The sequence below is a fragment of the Pelecanus crispus genome, chromosome 6 (genome assembly GCF_030463565.1).
Source record: "Pelecanus crispus isolate bPelCri1 chromosome 6, bPelCri1.pri, whole genome shotgun sequence".
NCBI lineage: Eukaryota > Metazoa > Chordata > Aves > Pelecaniformes > Pelecanidae > Pelecanus > Pelecanus crispus.
Genome location: NC_134648.1, coordinates 21,124,664 through 21,152,592, shown reverse-complemented (window position 1 = coordinate 21,152,592; position 27,929 = coordinate 21,124,664). Strand labels below are relative to the sequence as shown.

Here is a 27,929-nt window from a genome sequence, read left to right as displayed (position 1 = left end):
AGGTAATGAATAGGAAGGGATCAGGTGGAAAGCTGATTCTGCACAAGCTGTTTTGGTTTTAGAAATGTGGTTTAATGCTACTGGTGAGTTCTCCAGTGCAGACAAAGCCCTGCTTTAAAAAAAAAAACAACCAACCAAGCAAAAAATGAACAGAGCTGGGAAAACAGAATTTAAAATACCAATAGCAGGCTGCAGGGAAGAGTTGGTCTTGTCTGTTGGCTAACTCTGACCTATCTGAACTGTTGTTCCTCGTCATGATAAACCCTCGTTGCTATGAGCTCTCTGCAAACACATGCCAGGCACTGATTTCTGGTGCTTCAAGTGAGAGAAGAGAGACGGTTATTGTTCCTCTCCTCATTCAATGACTAGTGAAGTGGTTCCTGTGTATAAATAGCGTAAAGTGCTTCGGATAAAGGAGGCGTTATGAGTACAAGAGGATGTTGTTTGACGCAGAAGGAGTTCCCGTTGGTCGCACAGTGCATGCTGGTCTCTGGCCTGCCTTCCAGCTCCTGATGGGGACTGGGTGCTTGGAGGGGCTGTTTTCTTCCCTGGTTATCCACTTCTGGGAGCAGCAGATGGGGGCTTTCTGCTCTCAGGATGTGGCTGGCTGCGTATGTTTTGTTAGGACCAGAAAGCCCTATGAAGGGGTTTTTGTTTGCTTTGTAGTGGAACAGTGCTAGAGTGCAGACACATGCAGTCCCGGGCACACCCGATCACTCTTTCTTTCTCACGCTTTCTTAATGGTTGTGAAATTGGTTTTACACTAAGGTCCCTTTTATCCTCAAGGGTCCCGAAGCCAGCCATCACCTCACCCAGATTAGACTAACCCCGTCATAAAACACTTAATTCACAGGTTTGTGTGTGGTGCTGAACATGTAAATCCTTGTTGAGTTTGAAATTTATGCTCTTTGTTATTTATGCTTCGGTAAATCCCTCCCCTGGGGAGTAAATAGTCTTGACAAAATGAGCAGAAGGGCTGAGTGCTCTTCTCCTGAGAGACAGCTCTTGTCTTGAAGAGCAGGCGGCTCCTCAGGTGTATTAGGCACACAATTCCTTGCTGGATACCTGACTCTCATTAAAATTAGCAGGAGTTAAGGGTCTGCATCTCTCTTGAGGGGTCTATTAAAAATGCAGCAGCTCAAGCCAGAGAAAGAAGGGATTTGGCAAGTGTCCTGAGGAGTGGCAGCAGGACTGTGATGCACCTGTGGAGATGATGCCTAGACCCAGAGGGTGTTGAGGTGAGATCCTCACAAACTCCCACGATGGGATCTTGCTTATCCTCTCTTAAGTTCTTCGGAAAGGCGCTCTCCAGGTCGAGAGGTAGGGTGTCCTGGTTTTTATATTGTTGTTATTATCATTACTATTTTACTTTATTTCAATTATTAAACTGTTCTTATCTCAACCCAGGAGTGTTTCTCACTCTTACTCCTCTGAATCTCTCCCCCATCCCATCGCGGGGGTGAGCTAGCGGCTGCGTGGTGCTCAGTTGCTGGCTGGGGCTAAACCACGACAGGTAGGGCCAAGCAGGGTCTGCCAAAGATGGCCAAGAGATCTTACTTCTTGTTGAATGTAGGTGGCTTTCTAAGTTGTCTCCACCTCTCCCAGAACCACTGTGTATATTCCTGGTAGGAGCAGGTGATGTGGCTGGAAAACATTGCTTTGTATTCCTCACTTCTCAGCAGCCCCTAAAAGGCTTGGGGTGAGATCCTTCTGTGCTAGGTACCGTACAGTCAAGGAAGATGACTCCGAGCCCTCAGGAGTGCGTAATCAGTTTAGACAACAGGCAGAAGATAAAGGCAGTTTCTGAGCTGTGGTCTGGGGAATGTTATTCAGCAGTGCCAAATGACTTCAGCTTCCATGTGAAGGGTCAGGGAGGAGGGTTTTGGACCTAAATGTGTTCTGTGTGCCTGCCCCACCCACAAGTATAAATGACAGTTCCTGAGAAGGAGCTTCTTTGCCTCACTGGATGTCTGGCTCGTGTTTGCCTTCTCCCCAGCCCTAGAGGCACAAGTACTTTGACTTTCCAGCATGTTCCAACATGCTGAGATGGAAAGCAAAGCGTTCAGCTTTGCATCCTGGGTCAGCATTCAGCTTTGAATCCTGGGTTGGCTTTCTCTTCTGGAAGGGCAGGAGTGTGGGAGCAGCATGGAGCAGATGGATAAATGGTAGGGCACAAGGGCTGCTCGAGGAGAGTTTGGGTCCAGCCTTGGGACTGAGGGTGCTTCCGAGCTATTGCTTGCTTTGTAGGTGACCGTGCTGCCTGTGTCTTCCCTCCTCTCCCCAGTTCCTCAAAAAGCTCCCTTGTCTGATCTTTACTTTAATTAAATTAAATAATTAAATTAATTAATGATTCCAGGACTTTCTTTGGCCTGCTTCTCAGTGGTTCAAGTGCTGGGATTTCCACTGTTTCTCTCGAGACGTTTTTGTGGTCTAGAGGCTACATACTAATGCAAATCAACAAGTTTCTAGCTCTTACCAGAGCATTCCTTTTAATAGGGAATGGAAGCAGGGGTAATCCAAGATAATTATAAATGAAGGTGTGTCGCCCATGCTATGCTAGGTAAAGGCTTGCAGGAGCCTCCCCTTGAAGATAATAGGAAGTTAAAATGGTTATGAATGGTGTTAAATTTGATCTGCTAATAAAAAGTAACTTTTTTCTCTTCCTGGGTGGTTTGCAAACACCCCATTATTGCACACAGGCAAGTCAGGAAGTATTACTGCTTCCGTATCCTGGTATGGGCAATAGATAAGAGTTTAAGCCTTAGGCTGTGGAGTAAGTTAGTGTCAGGGTGTAGATCAAAGGATCATTAATTCAGTATCCAAACAGGCAGGTTAGGGAGGAAGAATTGCTATTCTCTTCCCCTCTCCATCCTGCTGCCAGTGGAAACAGATTGCAGGGAGAATCGAACCTGCCTATTGTGAGATGAGGGTGACATGGCTGAGGATGTGGCAGTACAAATGATTGCAAAAAGTTTGGGACCCTCTGTCTTAGAAAACCAGGGGACAGAGGGATGCTAGAGGTCATTTTCCAGTACAGCAGCCTTATGCCGCCTAGTCGTCTCCACAGAAATGACAAGCCATGACGACACACCAAGGTTAGGGGGATGGGGTGCTAGCAAGGGCCCTCAGCCTGTTGCTCTGTGATGTGCTGGGTACACTGGAGCACACTTGAAGTCTTACAGAAAGGAGCCAGAGGCTCCTGGGATAGTATGAGCCAACAGGGAAACACCGGTGAAATACCTCAAAGGAATTAAGGTGTGTTCCTCTAAAAAGGTGACACGGTCAACAGCCCAGCTGAAGTGCCTCTACACCAATGCACGCAGCATGGGCAACAAACAGGAGGAGTTGGAAGGCACTGTGATGCTAGAAAGCTATGAACTAGTTGCCATTACTGAAACCTGGTGGGATGAATCCCATGACTGGAATGTGGCTATCAGTGTACAAGCAGTTCAAAAGGGACAGGTGAGGAAGGAGAGGCAAAGGGGTTGCCCTGTATGTCAAGAAATGGATAGATTGTGAAGAGCTGTGTCTGAAGAATAGCCATGAGCAGGTTGAAAGCTTATGGGTAAGAATTAGAGACCGAGCCAACAAAGGGAGCCTTGTGGTTGGTGTTTACTACAGGCCACGCGATGAAGGAGAGCCTGTTGATGAACTCTTCTTACTCCAGCTACAGGAGGCATCACACTTGCAGGCTCTCATCCTGCTGGGGGGATTTGAACCACCCCGACACCTGCTGGAAAAGTAGCATGGCAAGCTGTAGGTGATCCAGGAGACTCCTGGAGTGCATTTAGGGTAACTTCTTAAGCCAGGTAATAGACAGCCCTAACAGAGGGGATGCGTTGCTGGACCTGTTGGTGACCAACGCAAGTAAGCTAATTGGTGATATCAAGATTGGAGGCAGCCTGGGCTGCAGTGATCATGCACTGGTGGGGTTCGCAGTCCTGAGGGCTGTGGGTCAGGAGAAGAGTAAAGTCAGGACCCTGAATTTTAGGAAAGCGAACTTCCAGCTGTTCAAAGAGTTAGTCAATGGGACCCCCTGGGAAACTGCCCTCAGGGAAAAGGGAGCAGAACAGAGCTGGCAGATCTTTAAGGATGCTTTCCATAGAGCACAAGAGCTCTCAATCCCCATGTGTAAGAAATCAGGAAAGGACAGCAAGAGACCAGCATGGATGAGTCAAGACCTGTTGGTCAGGCTAAAGGGCAAGAAGGAAATGCACAGGCAGTGGAAACAGGGAGAGTACAGGGATGTTGCCCGGTTTTGTAGGGATGGGGTCAGGAAGGCCAAGGCGTGGCTGGAGCTGAACTTGGCAAGCGAGGCAAAGAATAATAAGGGCTTCTATAGGTATGTGAGCCAGAAAAGGAAGGTCAAAGAAAGCGTACCCGCCCGGATGAACACAACTGGCAAATGGGTAACAACGGACGAGGAGAAGGCTGAGGTACTCAACAACAGTCTTCACTGGCAGTCTCTCTTCCCACACCTCTCAAGTGGATGGACCTCAAGGCAGGGACTGGGGGAGCAAAGTCCCTCCCACTGTGAGGGAAGATCAGGTTCGAGACCACCTGAGGAACCCAAATGTACATAAGTGTATGGGACCTGATGAGATACATCTGAGAGTCTTGAGGGAATTGGCTGATGTAGTTGCCAAGCCACTGTCCACGATATTCGAAAAGTCATGGCAGTCAGGTGAAGTCCCCGGTGACTGGGAAAAGGGAAACATTGCATCCATTTTCAAAAAGGGTAGAAAGGAGGACCCTGGCAACTACTGACCTGTCAGGCTCACCTCTGTGCCTGGGGAGATCATGGAACAGATCCTCCTAGAAGCTGTGTTAAGGCATATGGAGGACAGGGAGGTGATTCAAGACAGCCAGCATGGCTTCACCAAGGGCAAGTCTTGCCTGACCACCCTAGCAGCCTTCTATGATAGAGTGACTACATCAGTGGACAAAAGAGATATGGATGTCATCTATCTGGACTTCTGTAAGGCCTTTGACACGGTCCCCCACAACATCCTTCTCTCTAAATTGGAGGGACATGGATTTGATGGACGGACTATGTGGTGGATAAGGAATTGGCTGGATAGTCGCATCCAGAGAGTAGTGGTCAACAGCTCAATGTCCGGATGGAGATCAGTGACAAGTGGTGTCCCTTGGGGGTCTGTATTGGGACCAGTACTGTTTAATGTCTTCATCAGTGAGTGACATGTACAGTGGGATCAAGTGCACCCTCAGCAAGTTTGCAGATGACACCAAGCTGAGTGGTGCCGTTGACATGTCTGATGAATGGGATGCCATTCAGAGGGACCTGGACAAGCTCAAGAAGTGGGCCCACGTGAACCTCATGAGGTTCCACAAGGCCAAGTGCAAGGTCCTGCACCTGGGACGGGGCAACCCCTGATATCAATACAGGCTGGGGGATGAAGGGGTTGAGAGCAGCCCTGTGGAGAAGGACTTGAGGGTACTGGTGGATGAAAAGCTGGACATGAGCCAACAATGGGCGCTTGCAGCCCAGAAAGCCAACCGTATCCTGGGCTGCATCAAAAGAAGCATAGCCAGCAGGTCGAGGGAGGTGATTCTGCCCCTCTACGCTGTGCTGGTGAGACTCCACCTGGAGTACTGCGCCCAGCGCTGGAGTCCTCAGTACAGGAAAGACATGGACCTGTTGGAGTGGGTCCAGAGGAAGGCCACAAAAATGATCCGAGGGCTGGAACACCTCTCCTACGAGTAAAGGCTGAGGGAGTTGAGGTTGCTTAGCCTGGAGAAGAGAAGGCTGCAGGGAGACCTTGTTGTGGCCTTTCAATACTTGGTGGGGACAGACTTCTTAAGTAGGGCCTATAAGTGATAGGACAAGGGGTAAGGGTTTTAAACTAAAAGAGGGTAGATTCAGCCTAGATACAAGGAAGAAATGTTTTATGATGAGGGTGGTGAAAGACTGGAACGGGTTGCCCAGAGAGGTGGTAGATGCCCCATGCCTGGAAACATTCAAGGTCAGGTTGGACGGGGCTCTGAGCAACCTGATCTAGCTGAAGGTGTCCCTGCTCATTTCAGGGGGGGTTAGACCAGATGACCTTTAAGGGTCCCTTCCAACCCAAACCATTCTATGATTTTATGATAAATATAGTGAAGTTGTAGAGAAATAACTCCTGTTTGAAGCACCTTCCTGTGGCTTCTCGCTTATCTGAGGGAGGTACTGTGCATTTACACTGGGAGGTTGAAGCCTTGCTCTAGGAGGGCTGGCAGTGGCAGATGAATTCAGGGGAACTGTTTTCCAGCAAAGCCTGTCATGGTGCTTAGGACCTGTGTCTTGGTTATGCTTCAGCAGGGGTAGAGGCTGAAGGAAACAGTGACTTCCTAGCATGCTTCTCCTCTGCAGCGGCCCTGCTCTGGTTCGTGCTCTATATCCTGGGGCTCGTAAGCTCTGGGAACAGAGGATGGATGTACACAATGAGTTCTGGTACTGTCTGCCCACCTCTTTCCTCTTCCTGGGCAGTTCCCTTGGGAGGGCTAGGAGCAATGATCACTTCGAGGCACTAACACCAGCTAGGGCTTCACACTGCATGGAAGGGTCTTCTTCCTGGGCTTTCTCATAAAGTTACTTTCAGGCCTTTTGCAGCAGAATGAGTTGTCGTGGTGTGTACACAGCCTTGACAGAAACGATAGTGGCATTTACAGGATGCAGCAGTAAATATAAACCTGTTCTGACAGCTTCCTACCATCAGAAGGTCTTCACAGTCCGCGCTGCTACAGTTTGGATCTCCCCCATTATGCTGTGCACACTGTGCAGTTCAATCAAATGCATTCATAAGGTGTATTCTGAAATCATGCGCTCTCTATTAAAAGGAGAACTTGATGGCAAAGCATATTATCAAATATGGGTTCCGAGAATAATCTTTGACTTAGTTCATGATTCTCTGCATCTCTCTTCTTTTCTTTTTCAGCTTTCTGCTTTCCTGAATCCAGCAGAGGACCAGAGCCAGCAAGAAGAAAGGGGGTGGAAGAAAACACTGGAAGAGGACTGAACATTTGCACTGGTGCTCTGAGCTGCTTTGGTGGTGAAAGGTCGGTGTCAAGACTGTAGACCCATGTTAGCTATCGGTTTGGGGTGGATAATGGCACTCCGTAGTTGTGTAATACAGATCTCTTCACCTGCAAGCTTTGGAGTTCCTTTCCTGAGAAGGCTTTACTTAATGACTTCTGGCAGCTTTCTGGGCTGTGTGAGATATGCTGGCAAGTTGATAAACAGCTGGAGGCCTTTTCTGAGGATATTCAGTGGGGTTGGTAAAGTGGCGGTGGTATTATTTTCATCTTACGGAGAGGGAACTTAGAAAGGTCATGCTTTCAGAGGTTGGATAGCCTTGCTGGAAAATGAAGTCTTCAGTCAGTTTGCTGAAGATAATAGGCTATTGGCCCACACCTGCATTGCACATACCAAGGGGAGGACATCTGCTTTGCTTGCTAAGAGCTGCCTCAGGGCCAGAGTTATCTGGCCCAGCTCAGACAGACTCCAGCATAGCTGAACCTTGCCCTCCAGGCCAGCAGCGTGCCTACTGGGTGCATGAGGTGGCTGCATGGGCAGGGGGCTGGTGATTCTATTTTGGGCTTGCAGCCCTTTGGGTGCTGTGCTTTCATAGCAGCATAGGTACAGTGGGATTTCCTGCAGCAAGTCTTTCTTGAGCGTGTTGGCAAAGACATTAGAAATTATCTAACTTCTGGCATACAAGTTATCTATGAAATAGATGTCACTGATGCGTTGGATACCAATTTTCTTGCTATCATTCAAAAATCAATACGTAAAAATAATGATGCTTTTAATGGCCTGGGAGCTATTTCATTTGCTTTGGCATTGTTTCTTCCACATCCATCAGACACAGCTTTAGGGCAGGTTGTGCAGAAAAAGCCTGCGGGCCTTGCTTTCTTTGTTGTTTAATTAAGTACTGTTACTGTGCAAGTTGAGGCAAATGTACCAAGCAACGTCTGTGATGACTAAATGAATGTCTAGCCAGCAGGAGTGTGTGTGTGCATGCCATGGGCTTTCTGAGCTGGGATGTGGGTGCGTGCCTGTATGTGCCTTTGGGCCTGCAAGTGAAAATACATGATGTGGGATAACATAGCAAGTCCTGCCATTGAGATTTTAGGTGGCTCAGTGCAACAAAACAGCTGTTTGTGCAGTGCTTGTGTGCCCAGGTGCTCAGCACCCAGAACTGGAGCCAAACCTGCTCAACTTCTGGTGTGTTCCTGTTGTCTGGTTTGTCCTAAGGGTTCAGTCTCAGTAGAATGAGAGCCCAAGAAAATCAGGCCATGGAATGGTTTCACATTTGAAGTGAGCCCTGCCTTGCCTGGCAGGCATGCACTCTGTGTTCTTACCCAGCTGGGAGGTTGTGGCTTGCAGTCAGACAGGACAGGATGAGCTCACTCTCTTTTTCTTTTTTCTTCTTTTGAGATGTTTGTATCGGTGGGTCATCCTTTCCTTCTTGCTCTTCATTCATATTCTTCACTATTACTCCAGTCTCTCGTACTTCATTACTAGTGTCTTGCAATCTTTGATGTATTTGAGCCAGCATGCCTTGTTGCCAAAATTGCTTTGCCAGACAGTCCTCTCATTGTAAGTATGGATTTTACTAACCCCAAAAGAGGATGTTCCAGTTCACTGGCCAAAGTAGCCTGTACTGGTAAAAGCACTTTTGAGGCAGCGAAATTGTGTTGCTGTACGGCTTTTGCCAATACACCAGTTACCTGGAGCCTGCTATGCCTTGTAGCTGGCATTCCTCGGTCAGCAGGGGTTCTCAGTGCAGATCCTTACAACATCACTGGGTTTAGAGAAAGATGAGGGTCTTACACTGGGGAGGAAGAGCAGAAGCAAGGAACAGATTAAGGAACTTGCCCAAGACCATGCGCAAAGTCTGTGTCAGAATGGAGTATTGGATTCAAGCTGTTCAACTCCCAGTTTCTTGAATTAATCTTCAAACTGTTACCCCTCCCTTTCATGCGCAGGTTCTGTCACGCTGTTTGTCTTTGTTTTATCCTCCCATCTTTGTGCATTTTGTTTCAGTTAGAGCATTATTTCTCCTTGTAACTTACATTGCAGTGTGTGTGGGCATAGTAGGAACCTGTTGATTTCTGGCAAATTACATAAAAATACCTTTCTTCATCGTATGACTAAATTTCATAGCCTGTATCCCTTGATTGCTTGCTTAAATTTAACTTGCTGATGGAGCTACTGTCTATTGGACTGGACCAAGTGAACTTCATTATGGAAGTGCTTTTGGTCTTCTAACCACTTTTCAGTTAGCAAAGCATTTCCCATTATGAAGCTTATGTCTAATTAATATGTTTTTATGCATTTGTGAATACAGCCCTGTGGCATAGCTTGCCATTTCCTGGAGAGCTCTTTCGTAATTATCGATGTGATTCAGAACAGATCTTTGCCTTGCTGGTTTAAAATAGAATATAACCATATGTGTTAATTAATGTTGCTGCTGCTTGTCTGGTGTTACGAGTTGTTCATGTCACTTCTGAGGGTCTGTTGCAAAGATGACTGAAACCAAGAGACCCTGGTCACGTCAGTGAATTCAGGATGAGGCCCCGCATCTCTGTGCTTTTTTGGGACCACAAGGCTCAGAGCCCGAAGTCACCCTTAGCCTGCGAGGCAGATTGTGGCTCATCTCTCCACTGTCTGGGCTCTTTGGGAAAGGCATTTCACTGGCGTCTCCTGCCCTCTTTTGCTTTCCCTGAAGACCAGTGTAGCTCCCTAAAGCCTGACGGAGTCTTTGCAGACAACGGGAGGCGGCAGGCCACCCTGTGTGACGCAAGGAGCACAAACACATGACTTCCAAAAAGAGGGTCTGGAGAGAGCTGCCTTTCCCTGAATAGCTCGCTGGGTGAGTCATTAAGCATGCAGAGGCAGCCAGTGCCATCAGCTCTGCTCCTGGCTAGGAAGGATAGATCAAACAGGAGACAGCCCTGATTGCTTTCTGATTCATGGCCTGCCATCCCTGTGTGAATCACCGTGCTTTATAAACCTGCAGCTGTTCCCTGCCAGCTTTTTGGAAACAGACAGATCCTCTCTTCCCAGCAGCGAAGCTGAGCTGCCTGAAAGGCCTGTACACAGCGCTCGGTGGAGCAGGACCTGCAGTCTTGAGCGGAGTTTCAGACGGTCTGTCATCTGAGTGCAAGCACGGTCTCAGCTGTCTGTCTGCCCAGTCCTCACCCAGAACAAGATGCAGCTCGGTGTGGGATTTCTGAGCTCTCAGATCAGAAGGAGGGACAAGTTAGCATCCCTCACTAGGGCCCAGCACCTGCTGTATGGTGATATGTGGAAATACCTGTCATGGCTGTTTTTTTGGCGGGGGACATACTTTAAGGGGAAGGGGGAAAGGTTCCTGAAATCCTCTGGACCAAGAGGGGAACTGGGCCAAGGAGCCAGCCCAAGGACAGTAAGCACTGTTACTGTCCCCTGGCTATCAGTGATAGGAACCAGGGTCAGTCTCAGCAAACCTGCAGTGCATTTTCCTCTACATTCAGCCCTGATGTTAGAACGGGTGGGCAAAAAGCCAAGTGCAGTCTTTGGAGTCTGTAACTGGAGGGCACCTCTTGGGTCTGGGCTGAGGTACCTGTTTTGGGTTGTGCAGGCCTGTGTGGCTGTGGGAGCCTGCCTCACTGCTGCCATTCCTGTTCTGGGGCTAAATGAAGCCTCTGGGAGCTGTAAATCTGTCACCTTCCATGAACGTTGCATTCACAGGGCGTCTTCTCATTGAGAATTTACAAGTCTGTTCAGTGCATACCATACCACCAGCATCCATTCCTCCACACTGCCCCAGGCCTTTTTGTGCTGCAACATGGTAATTAATCTGAGCATTGCTGGAGGTTCTGATCTCTTCTGAAGATAACTCTGAAGAGTTATTCTCCTTGATATATACCACCATCTCAGAGCTGCTCCCTTTGCCAGTGAAACAGCCTTCTGCTGCCAACTGTTGTTGCCATATGTTATTCTAGAGAAAAATGTTTTTTTGTGAAATGGTGATGGGGGACAGGCATGGGTGTGACTGCTGGCATGTTCTCACCCTTGCCTTCCCTGTCAGCTTCATTTATTAGTTTCTAAAGCACAGGCCTGGCTGGGGTTTTTGAGTGGGCTGGCATGAAGCAAAAGGAAACAGTTCCCTGCAAATAAAATATAATTATGCTGCGGAATGGGCAGCTGCTTTCCCCAGCCTTGGTTCATCTGCCTCTAAAGCCAGATGTTAGCAATGTAGTGGTAAAGATAATACTGACTGACTGGTCCAACCTGATAGCCATTTCATGTGCAGCTTGACTACGTGTACCCGCTGCTCGCTTTCTTTACTGTCAGGTGTTTTGCAGTGGGTTTGCCAGGGTAGATGAGTGTCTGTACTGCATGGCTGGGTTGCAGCTGCAGTGGGTCCCCAGAGGAAGCTCGCATCACTTGTGAGAAGAAGTTTTGTAATCTAAGTGAGCGTGAGCTCCATGCCTCTGGAAAAGGAGAGAGGCTGTTTGCCTGCCTGCTTCCATGGAAATTGCTGCTTCAGGAAAGCATTTTACTCTGATACGGGTGCAAGATTTTTGCATCCTTCCCCACTGGCTGGCAGGGGAGGAAAGGGATGATTTTTTAATTGAGTGCAGGAGAGGTGGTGTGGGTTTGGTTGCACTTCTGGAAACTGCCTCACACAGGTGATGCTGGCAGTGATGCTCTGGGCAGTGCCTTTGTCCTGTCTGCCTGATCAGGCAGCGGTGGCAATATTTTTTTCAAGAGGTTCAGGCCTTCTGGCATCAACAGGAAGAAACGTGCCCAAGAGTGTAGCAGATCTGTAACACTGCACTGGAACTGACCCACAATGAACTCCCATTTGTTACATATCTGCAGTGGTGTTTTACGCTGTCAGATCATCTGAAGCCAATGGTTATGTTTCTTCCTCTTAGTAGCTGAGATAGCTGCCCTAGGAGACAGCTGGCCAGTGAGAAGGGCCATGAGAAATAAACAGATTGAAGAAGAGAATTAGTTACTCCAACATATTGCTGGGGTTCAAAAAGGATAGGGCATTTAAGTGGATAACAAGTATGTTCCCAGTTAGAGTTATAAAGATCAAAAATGCCCCAAACTTAGAGAGGGATCTATTTAAGGCAGTTGTAGCTAATGCCAGTGAGGAAAGAATATTCTTTGGAGACAGATTATTCCGTAAATGTCAAAAGACAGAGGTTTCTGTCACCACCTTCAGAAGCAGCAGTTAACAGGCTGCAGTCAGGAGCCAGATACTGGGATTTTCTGGATAACAGGTCTGTGATCTCATTTATTTCAGTTCAAATAGGAAGAAGTGAGCATGAACTATACTGAAGTTTCCTCACGATAACGCTGATCACAATTCATGGTTTTGGCTTGACCTCTCACACAATGGTAGGTCTGATCCCTCCACTGCAAGTGTTGATCTAAAGGAAAATGAGAGAAGGAGGATGAAGGCAGTACAGGAAGGCCACATGCTGGTACCATCTGCCTCCCTTTCACATTGTGCAAGGTCTCGTGCTGTGTAGGTCACCCAAATGGATACAAGAGCTCTTTATCTAAGCAAACACTGTCTAGCATCCCTGAAAGCAGTTGAATGGCTTGCTCACTGACTGGCTTCGGTAAAAGGTTGGAAGTGTGAGTTCTTGCAGGAGGAGAGTAGTAATGCTGGCCTTTTGGGAGAAGGGGTGTGGTGACTGACTGACTCAAGTTTTTCTGATTCTTTTTCAGGAACTTGCTGAGCCAGAAAGATGCGTGAGTATACAGAAAAGAAGGAAACATGTGGGACCATCTGTCTCAAGTACCTGCTCTTCATCTTCAACTTCTTTTTCTGGGTAAGAAACTTCAGTCTATTTCAGAGGCACTGAGATAGCATTGCAGTTTTGGTGACAGGGGCACAGAAATCTTGGGCTTGATGAAGTCTTTGGCAAAAAGTGCTGACCTTGGTGGGACACAGATTTCGTCCTGCGGGATGAAATCCCATCCCTTGGGCTTGCCTGCCCAGGCTGCAGAAGTTATGGTTTGACACTGTAGTCTCTGGCTGTTTCTAGGTCGTGTTACCAAGTATAGAAAATAACAGGGAGCCTGAAAACATGCTTTGTTTGTTCACCTGGCTTGCTTTTTTCAGGGAGCCTGTCTTGCCATTCCTCCTCTCAAAATGGCAGAGGGAGTCCTGGCAGTGGAGTGGGACAGCTAAAGCAAGGATAACACTTTCTTGCAGCTGGGTCTCCCTAGAACTTCCTAGAGTTGTGCTTTCCACTAGAAAGTTACTGATGCCAAAGGATTGTTTTTCCCTTTGCTGCCTAGGACAGAGCATTGGAGTGTCCAGGTCAGACCTTTAAGGAAAACTGTCTGAGCATACTAGAAGCTGCATAAAATCTGTGCACAGGTGGATGCTTCAGATAGCTTTGCATTCAGGCTGCCTGGGGTGCTAAACTGGCTGCTGTGAAGCCCAGCCCCTCCCAGCGCACTGGGGCCTGCTCCCAGTCCCAGTGAGTCCTCTGGCAGTCCTTCCTTTAGTGTAGAACATCTTTAGCTCAGCTTATGGAGCTGAGGCATGTCCTGATATCCCAGTCCAGTTGCTCTGGGAGGTGAGGAAGTTCACACATTAGATGCCCTTCATTTGCTTGCTTCTTTCTCTACCCAGCTGGCTGGTGGAGCCGTGATGGCAGTGGGCACCTGGACCCTAGCTGAGAAGAGTGACTACATCAGCCTGCTCTCTTCCAGCACATATTCAGCAACTGCTTATATTCTGGTGGTGGCTGGGGTGGTTGTCATGGTTACTGGCATCCTTGGTTGCTGTGCCACCTTCAAAGAGCGTCGGAATTTGCTAAGAGTGGTAAGTTTTGCTTGGTTGTTTTGTTTGGGGGAGGATTCACCCCATTTGCTCTTGAACCATGCTGGGAGGGAGGGAAATATCTTGGCTGTGTTCTGCACCAACCTTACTTGTTTGTCCTAGAGCAAATAGCACTAAGGTCTCCAGCTCCTAAAAGCAGTGCTGTCTTTGTCCTAGGGGCAGGTTCTACTGCAAAGCATTTCCTTTCATCCACCCAAAGAATACGCTTACAACTGCATGGTTGAAAAGTACTCTGTGTAGTCATAATACCTATATTTTGTGTAAGAACATCTATTGGAAACTATTCAAAACAAAATCTCTTGGCTTTTGTCTCTTCCTTCTTCCCTGCCCATCCCATAGTCTCTTTGGAAAACGGGAAGAGAGAGGAAAATAGGAGAGACCTGTAACAAAACTGGCTTTTAATGACAGTAGGTTCAAGCCAAATTAACACGCTTTTTCACTTGGTTGTCAGAAATGAGAACATTTCCAATTAATATTTTCTTTAGTTGCAAAAAAAATTATTTTAGTTTTGCTTCCACAAAAAAGCCACGCTGTTTTGATAATCTGCTGCTTTTTTATGCCTTTCCCTGTGTTACTTCCTGAGCTCCCTGCTCCCCCACCTACACTGAAGTTTTTGACCAGCCCTAGGGTTTCTATTCTGCTTCCGCCCTCTCAAATCTCCCTTTTAGTCTGGAGTGTGGCAGCAGTCCCATTTAGTATCTGGGCTGAAGTGGTGAGTGCAGTGACTGAAATAACAACCGGTGGTTCTTTGCTTTCACAGTTACAGAAAAGGATACTTCAGCAACTCTTCACCAGCTCCTTCCTTTGCAAATCCTCATTCAACTGACTGTCCCATTTCTCCTCTTTCTTTTGGATAGAGGAGCAGAAATAGGAGTCGTGAGCAAGCCTAATGCTTATACCACTGCTTTGAAGGCCTGGTAATCCCTGTGAGAGGCAGAGTAGGGCCAGGAAGGGAGAATAAAACACAGAGGAGGACACAGTGAGTGCATTGCTGGTACTTGTTCATTAGACTCCTGGTCTGTAGCAGCCCATTTTGGCCTTGCTTCACTTACTCTCCATGCCAAAGAGATCTCCCTTTGTCTTTTTGCCTCAGCCAGAAGCTACGGATGAAAATCCGGTGGGGTTTTCTTTGTTATTCTGCCACAGAAAACTAATAATTGTCTCTTGGGAACAAAAGGTCACTCTGTCTCCTTATACCACGCGTCTTTTCAGAGTGGCTGGTCGCGAAAGGCCTATTGTCTCTTCTTGCTTGTGCTCCGCTTTGGTTGCGGGTGAGTAATCTGCACAAGAGATAGGGCTGTGCTTGCCAGGGCTGGGTGAGCCTGGCTGGGGGCCTTTGCCAGCTCTGAGCTCAGACAATAATCCTGACAGCTTCACAGTCAGTGCCCCAGAGTCTGTGCCAGCCTGTCCCAATTTCTCTCTGTACCAGAGGCCCATGTAAAAATGGGAGGGAGTGCCGTAAGCAGCACTCTCCGCTCTCCCCAGTGCCTCCTTGGTGCTTTTAAAAATCAGTTGTTGACAGCTTTGGGTGCTGTTTGTAAAATGCATATCTGATTTTTAGTTTGTTTTTCTGTTGAAGACTCAGGAAGCTGTGAATTTTTTGCTGCCTTTCTACCTATCTGCGAGTTTATGGGCCCACTTAAAGGCTTTTCATAGTATTTCATTGCTCATCACTCACAGCTGTGCTACTTTTTTTATGTCACTGCTTATTTGCCTTCCTTGTGTCCTTCCTTAGCCAGGTGATGTGCTGAGGCTTGGGCAGCAGATGTGGAGTTTCTCTGGCTCTGTGAGCAGGCATGGCAGTGGATCTGCAGCCTGGCTGGCCGTGATGCTGCAGTCCACCTCTTTACAAGCACACAAACCACTACTATATTATACTTCAGTCAAGATGCATACTTTCATAGACAAAAGTATGCAAGCAGGAGTCTCAGGAAAGGACCCATCAAATAGAAGACCTTGAATGTAAAGAAAGAAGGTGGCTTTCTTCAGGCTTGGCCCCTCACACTACCACTTCTAGTTAGCTACCTTGGATAGGGAGAAGGGAAAACACATTGGTTTTGGTTTCTGTTCCTGCTGCATTTCAGCCTGGAGCCCTCCCAGTGAAGTGACATTGCTGGCTTAGGAGTATAGTTGCTATATATTCTTCTTCAGGTAATAGAAAGATCTCTCCAGAGAGTCATTTGGATTGTAGGTGGGTTGAACCATTTTTTGGGTTATTCAGAGAAAACACACTAAAGCTTGGTGCTTCACTCAAACACTTGAAGCTGGATAGAAGAAATCTGGACCCTGTAGATCTTGAGGAGACACGAGATAGTCCTGACTCTGGCTTGGAGCCAGAATAAGAGTAAATTTCACCCAGAGCCCCCCCAGGTCCAGGCATGTGTTTACTACAGGCCTTTGGGTGTTCCCACATTTCTGACTTGCTCTGCAGCCTCTTGGGAAGAGTAGAGCATGTCACTGCAGCTCCATGCCAGAGCTGGCCTACTCCTCCCAGAGCAGACCTCTGTAAGAAAGCCCTGCAACTCCTGATGAAGAGCAAGGAGAGAAGCCCTGTGCTCTGTGTCCAGAGTGAAAGCTGCTGCTCTCCTATGTTAGCATCATACCTGGAAGTGGCCCTGAGGCAACAACAAGACCGAGATGAGGATAATGATGCAGTGTATCAGCAGAGAAAGGTTGGATGTGTGGGTGGCAGATGCACTAACCTCCCTTACAAGGTTTTACAAGGGCCTTGTGACTCAAATTTTTTAGGGTCTGCTGGATACACATTTGTTTTTATCCACCATAAGCCAGCACAACAAGCTGAGCTGTGGAGACACAACTCAGCTCTGCCTGAATACCTTTGACATGACAACACAGAACAGGGAAAAATAATTAAATAAAACTTTCCAGTTCATTGGTTCTTCTCAGCATCCTGCTACCCTCCTGCCCTCTCCTTGGCAGAGAGATGATGTCAGAGCAGTTAAGGCATAACTAGGTCCCAACAAAAGAAAGCCAGCCTTTGTGTCAAGGCATGGGGATCCTTTCTTGCTCCCTTTGAACCTCCAGTGAGTGTTGGGACCAGCCTTTAGCTATCCCGCACTCCACTGGGTGACTCATTCCCCTGCTATGAATGGGTACCTTGTACAGGCGTCAGTCAGTGTTCGGCCATGGGGGAGAGTGTGGGGCTGAGGAGTGAAAGCCTGAGATTGTGTGCTCAGATTAAAGCCTGGTCTGCAGATAAAACCCAGCTGTCCATCCTTCACAGCTGCTGAATCCCAACAGGGGCAAAAGAGGAAGCCTGAGTATTTGTGTCATTTTGCAGGAGTAAAGGGGCTTGGAAGTACCTAGCGAAGAAGGTTGCACAGTGGGAGTGTAACCCTCGTGCAACAAAAGGCATCTGTGCTGTGTAGGTCAGCTTGCTGTGTCCAGGTCTTCACTGACCTTTGTGCCAGGGAGAGATGGTTTGATGTCTGGTTACATTTGTAGGGAGCCATTTGCTTTGTCCCTTGGGAACAGTCATTTCTTAAGGTCGGGGTAAAACTGAAAATGGGAGATACTTTGTTCTGTCCTGGGCAGGCCAACTCTTACAGGGACTTAGCATGAGGTCCTTGTTACGGCTGGAACTGGTGTCTTCAGCTTTATCTACAGAAAGATGAATTTAATAGCAGTCATAGAACAGCCTGGATCTGTAAAGAAACTGTTGCTGACCCCGAGCAAGTCAGGGGCTGTGTGTCAGGGCAGGGGCTCTCCCTGAAAAGCTGTCTTTGACCCTAAGGAGGAAGTGGCCACGTCATCCTCTGTCTTCAGGCCTGCCCAGTCCTTTTACTCTAGTACACATGTTCCTCCTCATAGGTTTGGCTTCCCTTCCACATCCTGTTTGTGTATAGGAACAGTGCTCCCAAACAGTTTTCTGTACTGTCCATTTGATTCTCCTTGTGGTAAGGAGGGCACATCCCTTTCCATTGCACTGCCAAGAAACAGTCATGTTCTCCTCTTAGTCTTCTAAGAGCTCTTCTCACTTTGGTTTTTAGATACTGAGCTTTCCCCTCTAGTTCCTAGTTCAGCAGAACATATAGTCACAGTCCTGAGTGTGAATTAGTGCTAAAGTCCATCTGCTGCAATAGTGACCTTCAGCCTGTGGTGGAGCCCCACAGAAGTGACTCGGGACATAAATCTATGGTTTATGCTTATGCTTAGCTGGTCTGCTATACCCTTGGTAAAATGGGCCCTTTGTTGCTTTATTGAATCATCATTATAACGTATATTGCTCCTTAGTAACTTGGTGAAATGCTCTAAACAATATCAAACCAAACAAAATTTTCAAATTTTTTTTTACTGATGTCAGAATCAGATGTTTTCTGTGATACTGAGTATAGTCATCAGGTTATCCAGCAACCACTTTCTTTTGTCCAGTGATCTTACCTCAGTTGCCTGCACTTTTCCATTCTCTATATCCCTCTGGCTCTGTGAGTTAAACTCATACTTGCTGCTGCTTGTCTCCAGTTATGCTGTGGTTTGGGTTTTTTTTTTAACCTGTGGGATTGTTCCTTTCCTACCCTATTGAGGTCTTAATGCCAGCCCCTGCCTTTGAACACTGCTGCAGAAAAGCATTGATGAAGAGAGTCACGCATTTTACCAGCTAATGAAAAGCTGGCTCCTGTCATCTCCTCACACTCTGTTCTGATGTCCTGCTTTTCCCATTATTTTACAGTACTTCATACTGTTGCTGTGCATCTTTCTCCTGGAGATCATTGCTGGAATCCTGGCCTATATCTACTACCAGCAGGTGAGTGGACGTTAGTCCTTAGAGACTCAAACCAGGGAGAGAAAACAGCTGGTTATCATCCCATTTCTCCAGCCAGAACTGAGCTTGGAGGGTTGGGACCTAGGGTCTGGTTGTGGTTCACTTTTCCACATGTCTGTACTCACTCCCCTCCCCATACAGAAAACCTTGGATTATTTACTGTTTTTGACAAAGTGGTGGTGGTTACCATACAGGAGGCTGCTCAGCCTTGCTGCTCATCTCCTTCCTGTGGTTCACATTTGTGCACTGTTTTTCTTGCAGAGTCTTGTAGAAGACAATTTTTGAGGCTGTGTAGGTCTAGGAATCCTCCCAACACCCTTCAAGGGATAATGCAAGCAACTGAAATCACGTTAGTGCCACTTAGCTTATTCAGGACATAGGAACAGTTCCTGCTGCATCCAGCAAGCTAGCTGCTGTACTTTTGAACTGGCAAAGATAATGAATGGTCCAGGTGAGAGGTCCTTTCAGGCAAGAAGTTTCTGAGAGTTTTGCTTAACCAGCCCAGCTGAGGGGCTCAAGGACAGCACAGGCTCCCAACAGCTGCAGTTGTGGCTTGGCACTTTTTGCAGTTGCAGAGAGCAGAGGCTTAAGTCATCACTTTGTTTTCAAAGGGAGTTTAACCACCAAGGCACAAACAGCCTGCAAAGTTGCTCTCATGCCTGGAAATTGATTGGAAGTGGCAAATTAGGATTGTTGTCAAGTGGCTGTCTGAAAAGCAGCTGGATGCCCCATCTTGTTGACTTCACTGCCAGGATGTCTTGCCATTCCTTTTTCTCTTGGGCCTTCTGTGCTTTGTCTCACTAAGATGGCCACTGGCAGTTTGCGAGGAGCCAAAGAACCATGCTGGCTCCTGCAGGAGGGATCAGTTGTATGCAAGTGCATATTTAACAGGGAAAGATCAATCCTGGCAGGCATAGCAGGGAGCCAGGGTCTGTCCATCCATCCATGCAAAGGCACAAAGTTCATTTATGACAATGGATGAAGAGGAACTGATCCTTCGGCTGAAATAAGGAACAACATAGTCAGAGCTGTACCCTTGAGTGCTTTAGATCACTTGAGGGCATCTCTGATCAATGGCTGCACTTCCCCTTGCCCTCTGGCTGACAAATCCCTATTCTTTCCTGGTTGCAGGCTGCTTGCTCTGTTTGCCACTGTTTTTATTTCAGCCCTTGCTTTGGTGTCTGAGGCTTGCGAGTGTGTGTCTAAACTGTTTCTTTTGTTATCTCTATTCCATGCTGCAGTTCTTCCCCGTGAGCCCGCAGGTAACTGCTTTTCTCCCAAGTAATAATTCTGCTAATGGACTCTCCTCTTTATTTACCTCTGATGCCTTCCAGCTGCTGAACCTTTTCCTTTCTTTTCATTACACTAAGTCCTTGCACTTCTGTAGAGCTTGCCAGCCCAGGATCTCAAAGCATTTTGCAAATATTAATGAATGAAGCCTCATATCATCTCTGTGAGGTAGGTGTTGTCCCCATTTGACACATGGAGTTGGAAAAAACAGTGTTTCAAAGGGAGAATAGACCACAGACTGTATTTTGCAGTTCAGCATAACCAGGTGTTTGACCTCTCATTTGCTACTTACTGTGTAGAATAAAAGGTGTATAGAGAGGCTACCCACCTGTTTCATTCATTGACCCCATCTAAAATGCATGTTGATGTTTTTTATTGGTATAGGAAACTTAGAATTTCACAAGTGTTGGACTAAAGCAGTGTTGCTGTATGAACCAGGATGACAAGAAAAAAGATGCAGCTCTTTGGCACTTTTTGGCTGTCACCTGGATGGGTGAGAAGAATTCAGCTAGATTAAAAGAGCCTCCACAGGAATAAATGTTGGAAGCCAATCACCTGAACATGCCAGTGGTTTATGATGATGCTTTCAGAAATTCTGTACTTGCAAAATCAGACTTTGTCTCTCTGTCACCATGCCAGTGTTTTATGATGATGCTCTCAGAAATTCTGTACTTGCAAAATCAGACTTCGTCTCTCTGTCACTGTTATCAAGAAAGGCCTTGCAGTACTTTTGCAATCGCACACTTAATTCCCTCCTGTGGCATCCTTTTTGATGCCAATACAAGAACTGTTCAGACTACATGGTTTCAGTCCAGTATGCCCAGGACCCTGATCTCTTCCTGCTCCTGGACAGAGTGATTTGGTTTTTAGCATTTTGTCACAGGCTTCAGAAGGAGAAGACTGCACATGGTTTCATAGTCATTTTCATATTTAAGCAGGCACAGTTTTGTATTCTCTTTTGATGCAGGCATGTCTTGGCAATCTTACATATTCAAGGTGAGGACCCATATGGTGATGTGTAGCACAGGCTGAAATTTGGCCCTGAAGCACCTCCTTCCAGCTATTAAAATAGAGGCATGATCTGTAATCAATTGGAAATAAGCCTGTCCAGTCCAGCCGTGGAGGATGGTCTTGAAGGAAGCTGTAACTTCCACTAGGCGCTCAGCTTTCCTCTTGGAGCAAAGGCAATGAAACGTCTGCAGGGCTTTGGGTTGCTCTGAGGGATGAGTTTGCCTTGTGATTTTATCCCACTTGTCTCTTCCATTCAGCTGAGCATGGAGCTGAAGCAAAATTTGAAGAACACCATGACTCAGAAGTACCGGAAGGAGGGAGAAGAGAGTGTTACCAGCGCAGTAGACAAACTGCAGCAGGAGGTAGGTATCTCTAGAGGCAGGGAGAATTAATGCAATTGCAGGGCTTAAAATCAAGCACACAAAAGGCACCATGGGCTCTTAACATCCAGCATACAGATATTTCTTCTGTATGCTGAGTGTATGTTGTTCTTCTTCAAGACAAGGTTGGGTGGGGTGCAGGGCCTGGGCCATGCAACTGGCAGGATTGCATGGTGTGATCTCTGAATTGCATGCCCAGTAGTACTGAGGAGACAACATCTGAATTGCTCCCAGAGTGAACAGGAGCTGCCCAGTCACTCTGACAGCTGTTTCTCCTTCCCACTTCAAAGCTTTGGAGAAATCACTGACATTTTTCATTAAGCTCCTCAGTACCCTAGAGAGCAAGATGTAATGAAAGAAGAGCCTTCCTGACACTGTTGCTAGCTGTGCCTGGCTCAGGGGTGGTTCAGGTTAGGGCTGCTGCAGCTCTGACAGGCTTTCACACAGAAAGGTCCCTTGTGCACAGGTGTTTTGAAAGCATAGGGCCTACTATATGCATACAGCCATAGCAGGTGCATTTGTGATAGCAGCTGGAAATTAAATTTACTCTGTTAACACCATTAACACTCTCCAGTCTGGTGGTTAAGAGCTGAGGCAGCTGCAGGTGTGCTCTGGTTACAGTTCATCCCAGCAGTAACCAAAAGTCACAGCTGCTGAAAGATGGATGAAACTGATATTTAGTGGCCATTTTGGAGACTCTTAACACAAAAGTCACTAATAATTATAGTAGCCACAAAAAAAAAAAAAAACCCAAAAGCCCGTGAGGTAGCTGGAGTCTCTCTGCAAAGGAGGTTGAAATCCAGGGCTTAGTGTGGGAGGCTGGAGGGAGAAGGAGGTTGCAGTGCTTGCAGGCTCAGCCTTTGCTCTGTGTGCATGCAGTTCAGGTGCTGTGGGAGCAACAACTACACAGACTGGGCTGACAGCCTGTGGATCAAATCTCCAGAGGCCAATGGACGGAAAGTCCCAGACAGCTGCTGTAAGACAATAACTGACCTGTGTGGCCGAAGAGACCATCCTTCCAACATCTACAAGGAGGTAAAAAGCAAAAGGGCTTCAGAGCTGCAAAGTATGTAAAGGAGGTGGGCAGGGAGTGAGGGTGTTGGGTTATTGCTGCAAACTGTCGGTTGGCTTCAAAGTCAGTAGGATTCCTTAGAAAGTAGAATTCTTTTCTCTAGTTGAGCATTCAGCCATCTAGGCTATTATTTTGTATGTAGATATAGAGAAAAGTAATAAATTATATTTGTTACTACAGAGTATGCTAGTGATAGGGGGAAGTGGGAGAGGTTGTTGGTTCTGGCAAGAGACTTGGGTGTGAGCCCTACATTTGATACAGCTTCCTGTCATTGGAATTACTCAGTGAGGTGCAAATGGAGATACTTCTGGTCCTTAATTGAGATAGTGGGATTTGATCTACAGCATGAAGAAACAACATATAGGGAAGAAAGAGGGCCCCATAGCAGACGAATTAGCCCAGTTCCAGTGGGCTGCAGTTTGGGCTGAAAAGAAGGCTGGAGTTGAGATAGAGGGGCTTGTCTCTTGTCTAGAAGAAGCAAATTGAATCCCAGACTAGCTGAGTAAGTAAACGGCTAGCTCTCAGACCATTTATTCATCCAGTTTGCGTAAGGCTGGTGAAAGTTCTTGCATTTATTTTGGCACTCTCCAGTCCTGTCACCTGGCTGTAACTTGTTCACTGTGATGCTCTCTATGAGGTAGTGAAGTCCTTCTTCTCATCAGTGGAACCAGCACCTTGGCTGGCTTCACTGAGTCCGGGAAGCAACAACTGGAGCTTTTTCCTTGTCCGTGTCGCCCTGACAGTTTAAGAGGGCTGTGGATGAAGAGGTGGCCCCTTCAGAGCACATATTTCTTCTCACAGTCTAGGCTTTGAGCAGGACTTGGAAGAGGAGTGTGAATAACATCTGCATTAAGCCAAGCAACTCAGACAGCTAAAAGGAAACCAACCATCTGTCTTTGTGGAATGAATAGGGAGATGAAGTCCCGTCTGTCTGATCTACCAAAGCCCCTCTTACGTCCAGCTGCTTGGCTGGGTTTTGCTCTTCAGGAAGAAGGCTTTCCCATAAGGTTTGTGCCTTCCAGGCAAGACCCAATGAGGAAGTGCAGAAGAGTCCAAGAGCTGATGAGGTGTTTCTGAGAGTGGAAACCCACAACCATTTGAGGGGCAGGGCTGGCATTTCCCATCCTCTCTCTGTGCTGCATGAAGCTGGAGGTGGCTGCCCGGCTGCATTATTAAGAGAGGCCCTGTAGGCTGCCAAATGTTTTGGGCTAGCTCTAGAGGAGACAAAGCTGTAAGGGGAGGTTTGGATCCACAGTCAGATGCTGCGTATCATGATATGAGGTCTCAGTCAGAGTTCAGAAAGGATTTTAGTGGCTTTGGGGAAGAAGAACCTAGAAAAGGGTCAGATCAGGGAACAGGAGTAACTGCTTCATATCAGGGCAGCTGGGGCTGACTCTAAAACCTAATGCTGGCATGGGAAAAGTGAGGCCTTTGGCATCCCTCCCTGGAGGCCTGTGTGTTCACTCCTTCCCTCTGCCTGTGTGCATGTAGGTGTCTGGGTTCACTGTAAACTCCTGGGGCAGGAGGGCCCCCTGCACACTTGGGGCACTGCTGTAACCTACACAGTAAAGTCCCCTGATGTTACCATGGAAAACCTGCCTAAGTAAACAGTTTAATTACTTAAAAGGAACTCTTCCCCACCCCTGCCCAAAAAAAACCCCAAGAGTATGTTCATACTGATTTATTTTTGCCTTATGACAACAAAAACTTGGGCCTGAAACAGGGAGGGAAAGGTCACACTGCCAGCCAAGGATGCAGTTGCAAGGCAGAGGCAGGCAGAGCCTGGCCTTCCAGGTTCACACTGAAACTCACTGCTGTCATAAATAGCAGTGGGAGGAATTTACTCTTAAAAGGTTCCTGTTAGAGTTCTTGGTACTGGATCCACTCATCAGCATTTCCTTGGCCTTTTGGCCTGATGGGAGTAAACACCCGCTCCAGGCATGCGCTAGGCAGTGAGTGAGGGAACGTTTCTCCACATATCTCAGAGAAAAATGACACACTCCCTCTGTGTGATGTGGCCAGTTCTTCTGCATTTCTCCTACCCAGCTAGCAGCTGCCTTGGATTTGTTTGACAGTTCCTGAACCAGTAGGTCCAGAACAATACAAAACATGATGCATTTTACATCATCTGTGTAGCTTTTCCAGTGATGTTGGGGGAAGAGATTGCTCACAGACACTGCTTTCTATAGCGTTGCTTTCAAGGGTCGCAACCATTGATTAAAGTGAACAAGAGGTTAAAATGAAGCTGATTTTCCATGTCGCTCCTTTCACCCTGCAGAGCGGTTGCATTACCAAGCTGGAAAACTTCATTCAAGAGCATCTGAAAATTATCGGGGCAGTGGGGATCAGCATTGCTTGCGTGCAGGTAAAAAGGTTGAGTGGAATTTTGGGGGTGCTGGGCAGAAGTTAAAGGAACCCCAGAGCTGAGAGATGGAAAAAAATCAGATGTTTTAGGCTCTTCCCTGCCTGGCAAGGAGAAGTTGCCAGGTACTTCAGGGACCCGAGGATTCACTAGCTCTAAAGCACAAGGCTCTTCTGCCAGCCTGTAAAATTTGCTTCTGGTGAAGGAGTGGAACCAGCTGGGCAAGGGGGAGAGACTTCTGCTCCAGTGCTGTGGGAAGGGTGCTGGCCATGGCAGGCGGTTTGGCAGCCTGAGAGAGACCTCTTGTGGGGACGTGCCACGATTGCCCGCGCAGCCAAAGAGCCAGTCTGGAGGAGTTTCCTACCCCAGTTCATTAGGATTATTGTAAGTCGTCCAGAACCTCTCCCTTGGCTGTGTCATATTGAAGAACGGCACTATGGGTCTGGAAATGATTTGGGAAAGAGTGATGAATAAAAGGGTAGGATATGGATGCCCCCCACTCCCATTTTAGAGGGGAGGGCACAGGATATACTTTTCTTCCAGGTGCAGATGTCTCTGGGAGTTCCTCATCCTCCCCTTTGTTCTGGCAAGTAGCCAAATTACACCCCAGAGAAGCTGCTGGTGATTAATTACGAGGATTAGCACAGATTATGTTCTCTCCTGCTGCTTATTGCAAGCTGGAGTGTGGTATCCCCAGGCAGGAGCTAGCTGCCACTGCAGTCTGGGTCCAGACTGTTAGTTTGCAAGCTGCAGTCTCCACTACGTCCATTCTGTTTTTTCATGCATTTCTCTCTTCTCTTTACACCCTGTAGATCTTTGGGATGATTTTCACCTGCTGCTTGTACAAGAGTTTAAAGCCAGAACCATACTAATAGTTGCGGGAACTCTGTCGCTCCCCCTCTGCCACTTCCCTTAGCGCCTGCCAACCTGACCACTCTCCACCACCACCACAGAAGTGTCTGTAACCTGAGGACTTGGCTCTGTAATTAAATGCCTCTCAAGCCATGCACCGCCTTACCTGCCCCTTTGGGGGAAAGTCACCCTCCTTGTTATGTACAAGGCAGCCAGGAGTTCAGCAGGTCCTCTTCATTGTCAAGAAACAAAAGAGCTGTGGATCTTCTGCTAGAAGCTTTAGCAAAACAGTCCCTTGATATAACTATGAAGCAAGATTTATCCAGGGCCATTTCTCTTGAGGCTTTTCCTGAGCCAATATGAAGGTATCAGGATGCTATACAAGAACCATGGCTTGGTCTCTGAGAAGTGGCTGAGCAGCACCAGGCATTGACTGTGAGGACAGATGATGTTTCTGCGCTGAGCTGGAGCCAGAGCTGAGTCTCTCATATATGGAAGATTTCTCTCCCTCCTCCCAAGTGTGCACCAGTGTCCTAACACAGCTGTTTGCTGCCTGAGAAGATGCCTGCCTGGTTGTTTGGGGCAGGAGCTACTGCTACTGCTGATTGGGAGCACAACTTGGTGAGGTTGAAATCTTGTCATGACTGATGTTGCCAAGATGTGGGTGCCTTAGGATTTCTCAGCAATCCTTCCTCCTCCTCCTTGAAGCTTCCCCCAACATAGTGCCATTAGAAGCCACAAGAGGCCTTTTGCCTCCTAGTGATTCCGGAGCAAAGACGATGGACTACTTTCTAATTCTTTTGGGTCTAGTCTGTTTTATTGAGTGGCTTCCAGTGTGAGTGAGAAAACTTTGTTTCCTCCTACCTATCCCCTGCTGAGGTTTGGTGAAGAACTGGTCTGTTTGTGGAGCTGGCATATCTGGCTACCCTTTGGCCTGTTCGGTTAGTGGAAATACCTTCTCATATCTCTAACATGTTGAGAGATGCCCTTGGCTTGATTTTTCTAATTAAGACCTCCAGGCTTGTCTCTCTTGGGCAGGAAATGAATATATACAGATGTTCTATCAGCCTCCAGAGAGCTCATTAATCAGCTGTGGGTTTTCTGGCTTTAATGAGATCTGGAGGCCCACTTTAGTGGTTACTGCCTAGAAGGTCAGAAGAGTCAGCTTCAACCAGGTGCCCCAGTGTACTTGGTAAATTGGTAGTGCTGCAGAGGAATAGGTTTTAATTAAATATTCTCTCTGCATTGGGATCCTGGATACATACAGGACATAGACATCACCACTGCCACGGACTTAGTGCCATCGTGATGCCAACAGGGTCTTAGCCTTAATTCATAGGCTCTTGTGTGCCTCTTGTCTTGTTCTCACCTTCCTGGTATGCCTGTTACACCCAAGAAGCAGAAAGGGCTGTGGGGTTTTGGTGTTGCTAAGCAGTGAAGACAAGCCCTTTTATAAAGAAACAAATTTATTCCCTCTCCTGGCCTTTCAGTGGTGCCGGCTGAGCCCTGTCCCTTGGCAGCAGACAGTTGACGTGAGCAAAATCACCCAGACTCCTAAAGGGTCTTGCAGGATTGTGGCGGGGTTTAGTTCACAGAGCAGAAATCTTGGACTGGCGATAAAGGTTAAAAGTTAACTAAAAGTTAAAATTCAGAGCAAGTCAATCTGAAACTCGCCCATCAACATCAGCCCCGTGAAATAATCCTTAACTAATGCAGAAAAAGAGGTAGAGGAACTGAGGTGTATCCTTGGTTCCACAGCAGTAGGAAAGAGGGGAAGGAAATCTAAATTATTGTGTAATGATCTAAAGGAGAAATTTCTAAATTATTTCTTGTTTTATAATCAAGTTCCTGACAAGTATTGACTACTAACTAAGAGGAAAATATTGAGCATGTTGCTTGAAGCAATATCTCTGGTTTCTTAACCATATCTTCATAGCTGTCTTCGCCCATTCCCTTCAAATACATTGTACAGGGTTGGGAGAGGCCAGGAAGAATGAGATATAAACAGTAAGTTGGCTTGTGTCCATTGAGTTGTTTTATACTTTTACTCTGTGTAGTAATATTCACTGCTTTTTTTTTTAACCCAGTTTAAGTTGCTGGCCAATAGAAAAATAAAGCTTAAGATTCTGTATTTACTCTGTGTTGCAAAATTGAAGGGGTACTGTGAGCCGGATGGGTTATATGGATTCCTCAGATCCTGCTGCTGAGGAGCCAGTGCCTCAGGAAGAAACTGGTCTGAGGGACCAGGCTAAGAAGGACGCTGGGGAAGAATCTGCTTCATGTCACTGATCTTGCCAGCCTGGTTATGATCTGCTGC

At 47.2% G+C, this 27,929-nt stretch overlaps 1 protein-coding gene across 1 annotated transcript in view; it reads left to right on the top strand.

Annotated features, from left to right (window-relative positions):
- The window catches only part of CD151 (CD151 molecule (Raph blood group)), a 38,330-nt gene extending 10,563 nt beyond the window's left edge, over positions 1 to 27,767 (top strand). Inside the window, exons 2-9 of the mRNA XM_075712188.1 lie at positions 6,936 to 7,056; positions 12,737 to 12,840; positions 13,653 to 13,844; positions 18,553 to 18,627; positions 21,204 to 21,308; positions 22,206 to 22,361; positions 24,677 to 24,763; positions 25,573 to 27,767. Of these exons, the coding sequence (XP_075568303.1) occupies positions 12,757 to 12,840; positions 13,653 to 13,844; positions 18,553 to 18,627; positions 21,204 to 21,308; positions 22,206 to 22,361; positions 24,677 to 24,763; positions 25,573 to 25,632 (759 nt within the window). The 5' untranslated portion in view covers positions 6,936 to 7,056; positions 12,737 to 12,756 and the 3' untranslated portion in view covers positions 25,633 to 27,767. The remainder of the gene's footprint in view (positions 1 to 6,935; positions 7,057 to 12,736; positions 12,841 to 13,652; positions 13,845 to 18,552; positions 18,628 to 21,203; positions 21,309 to 22,205; positions 22,362 to 24,676; positions 24,764 to 25,572) is intronic.
- The last annotated feature ends 162 nt before the right edge of the window (positions 27,768 to 27,929 follow it).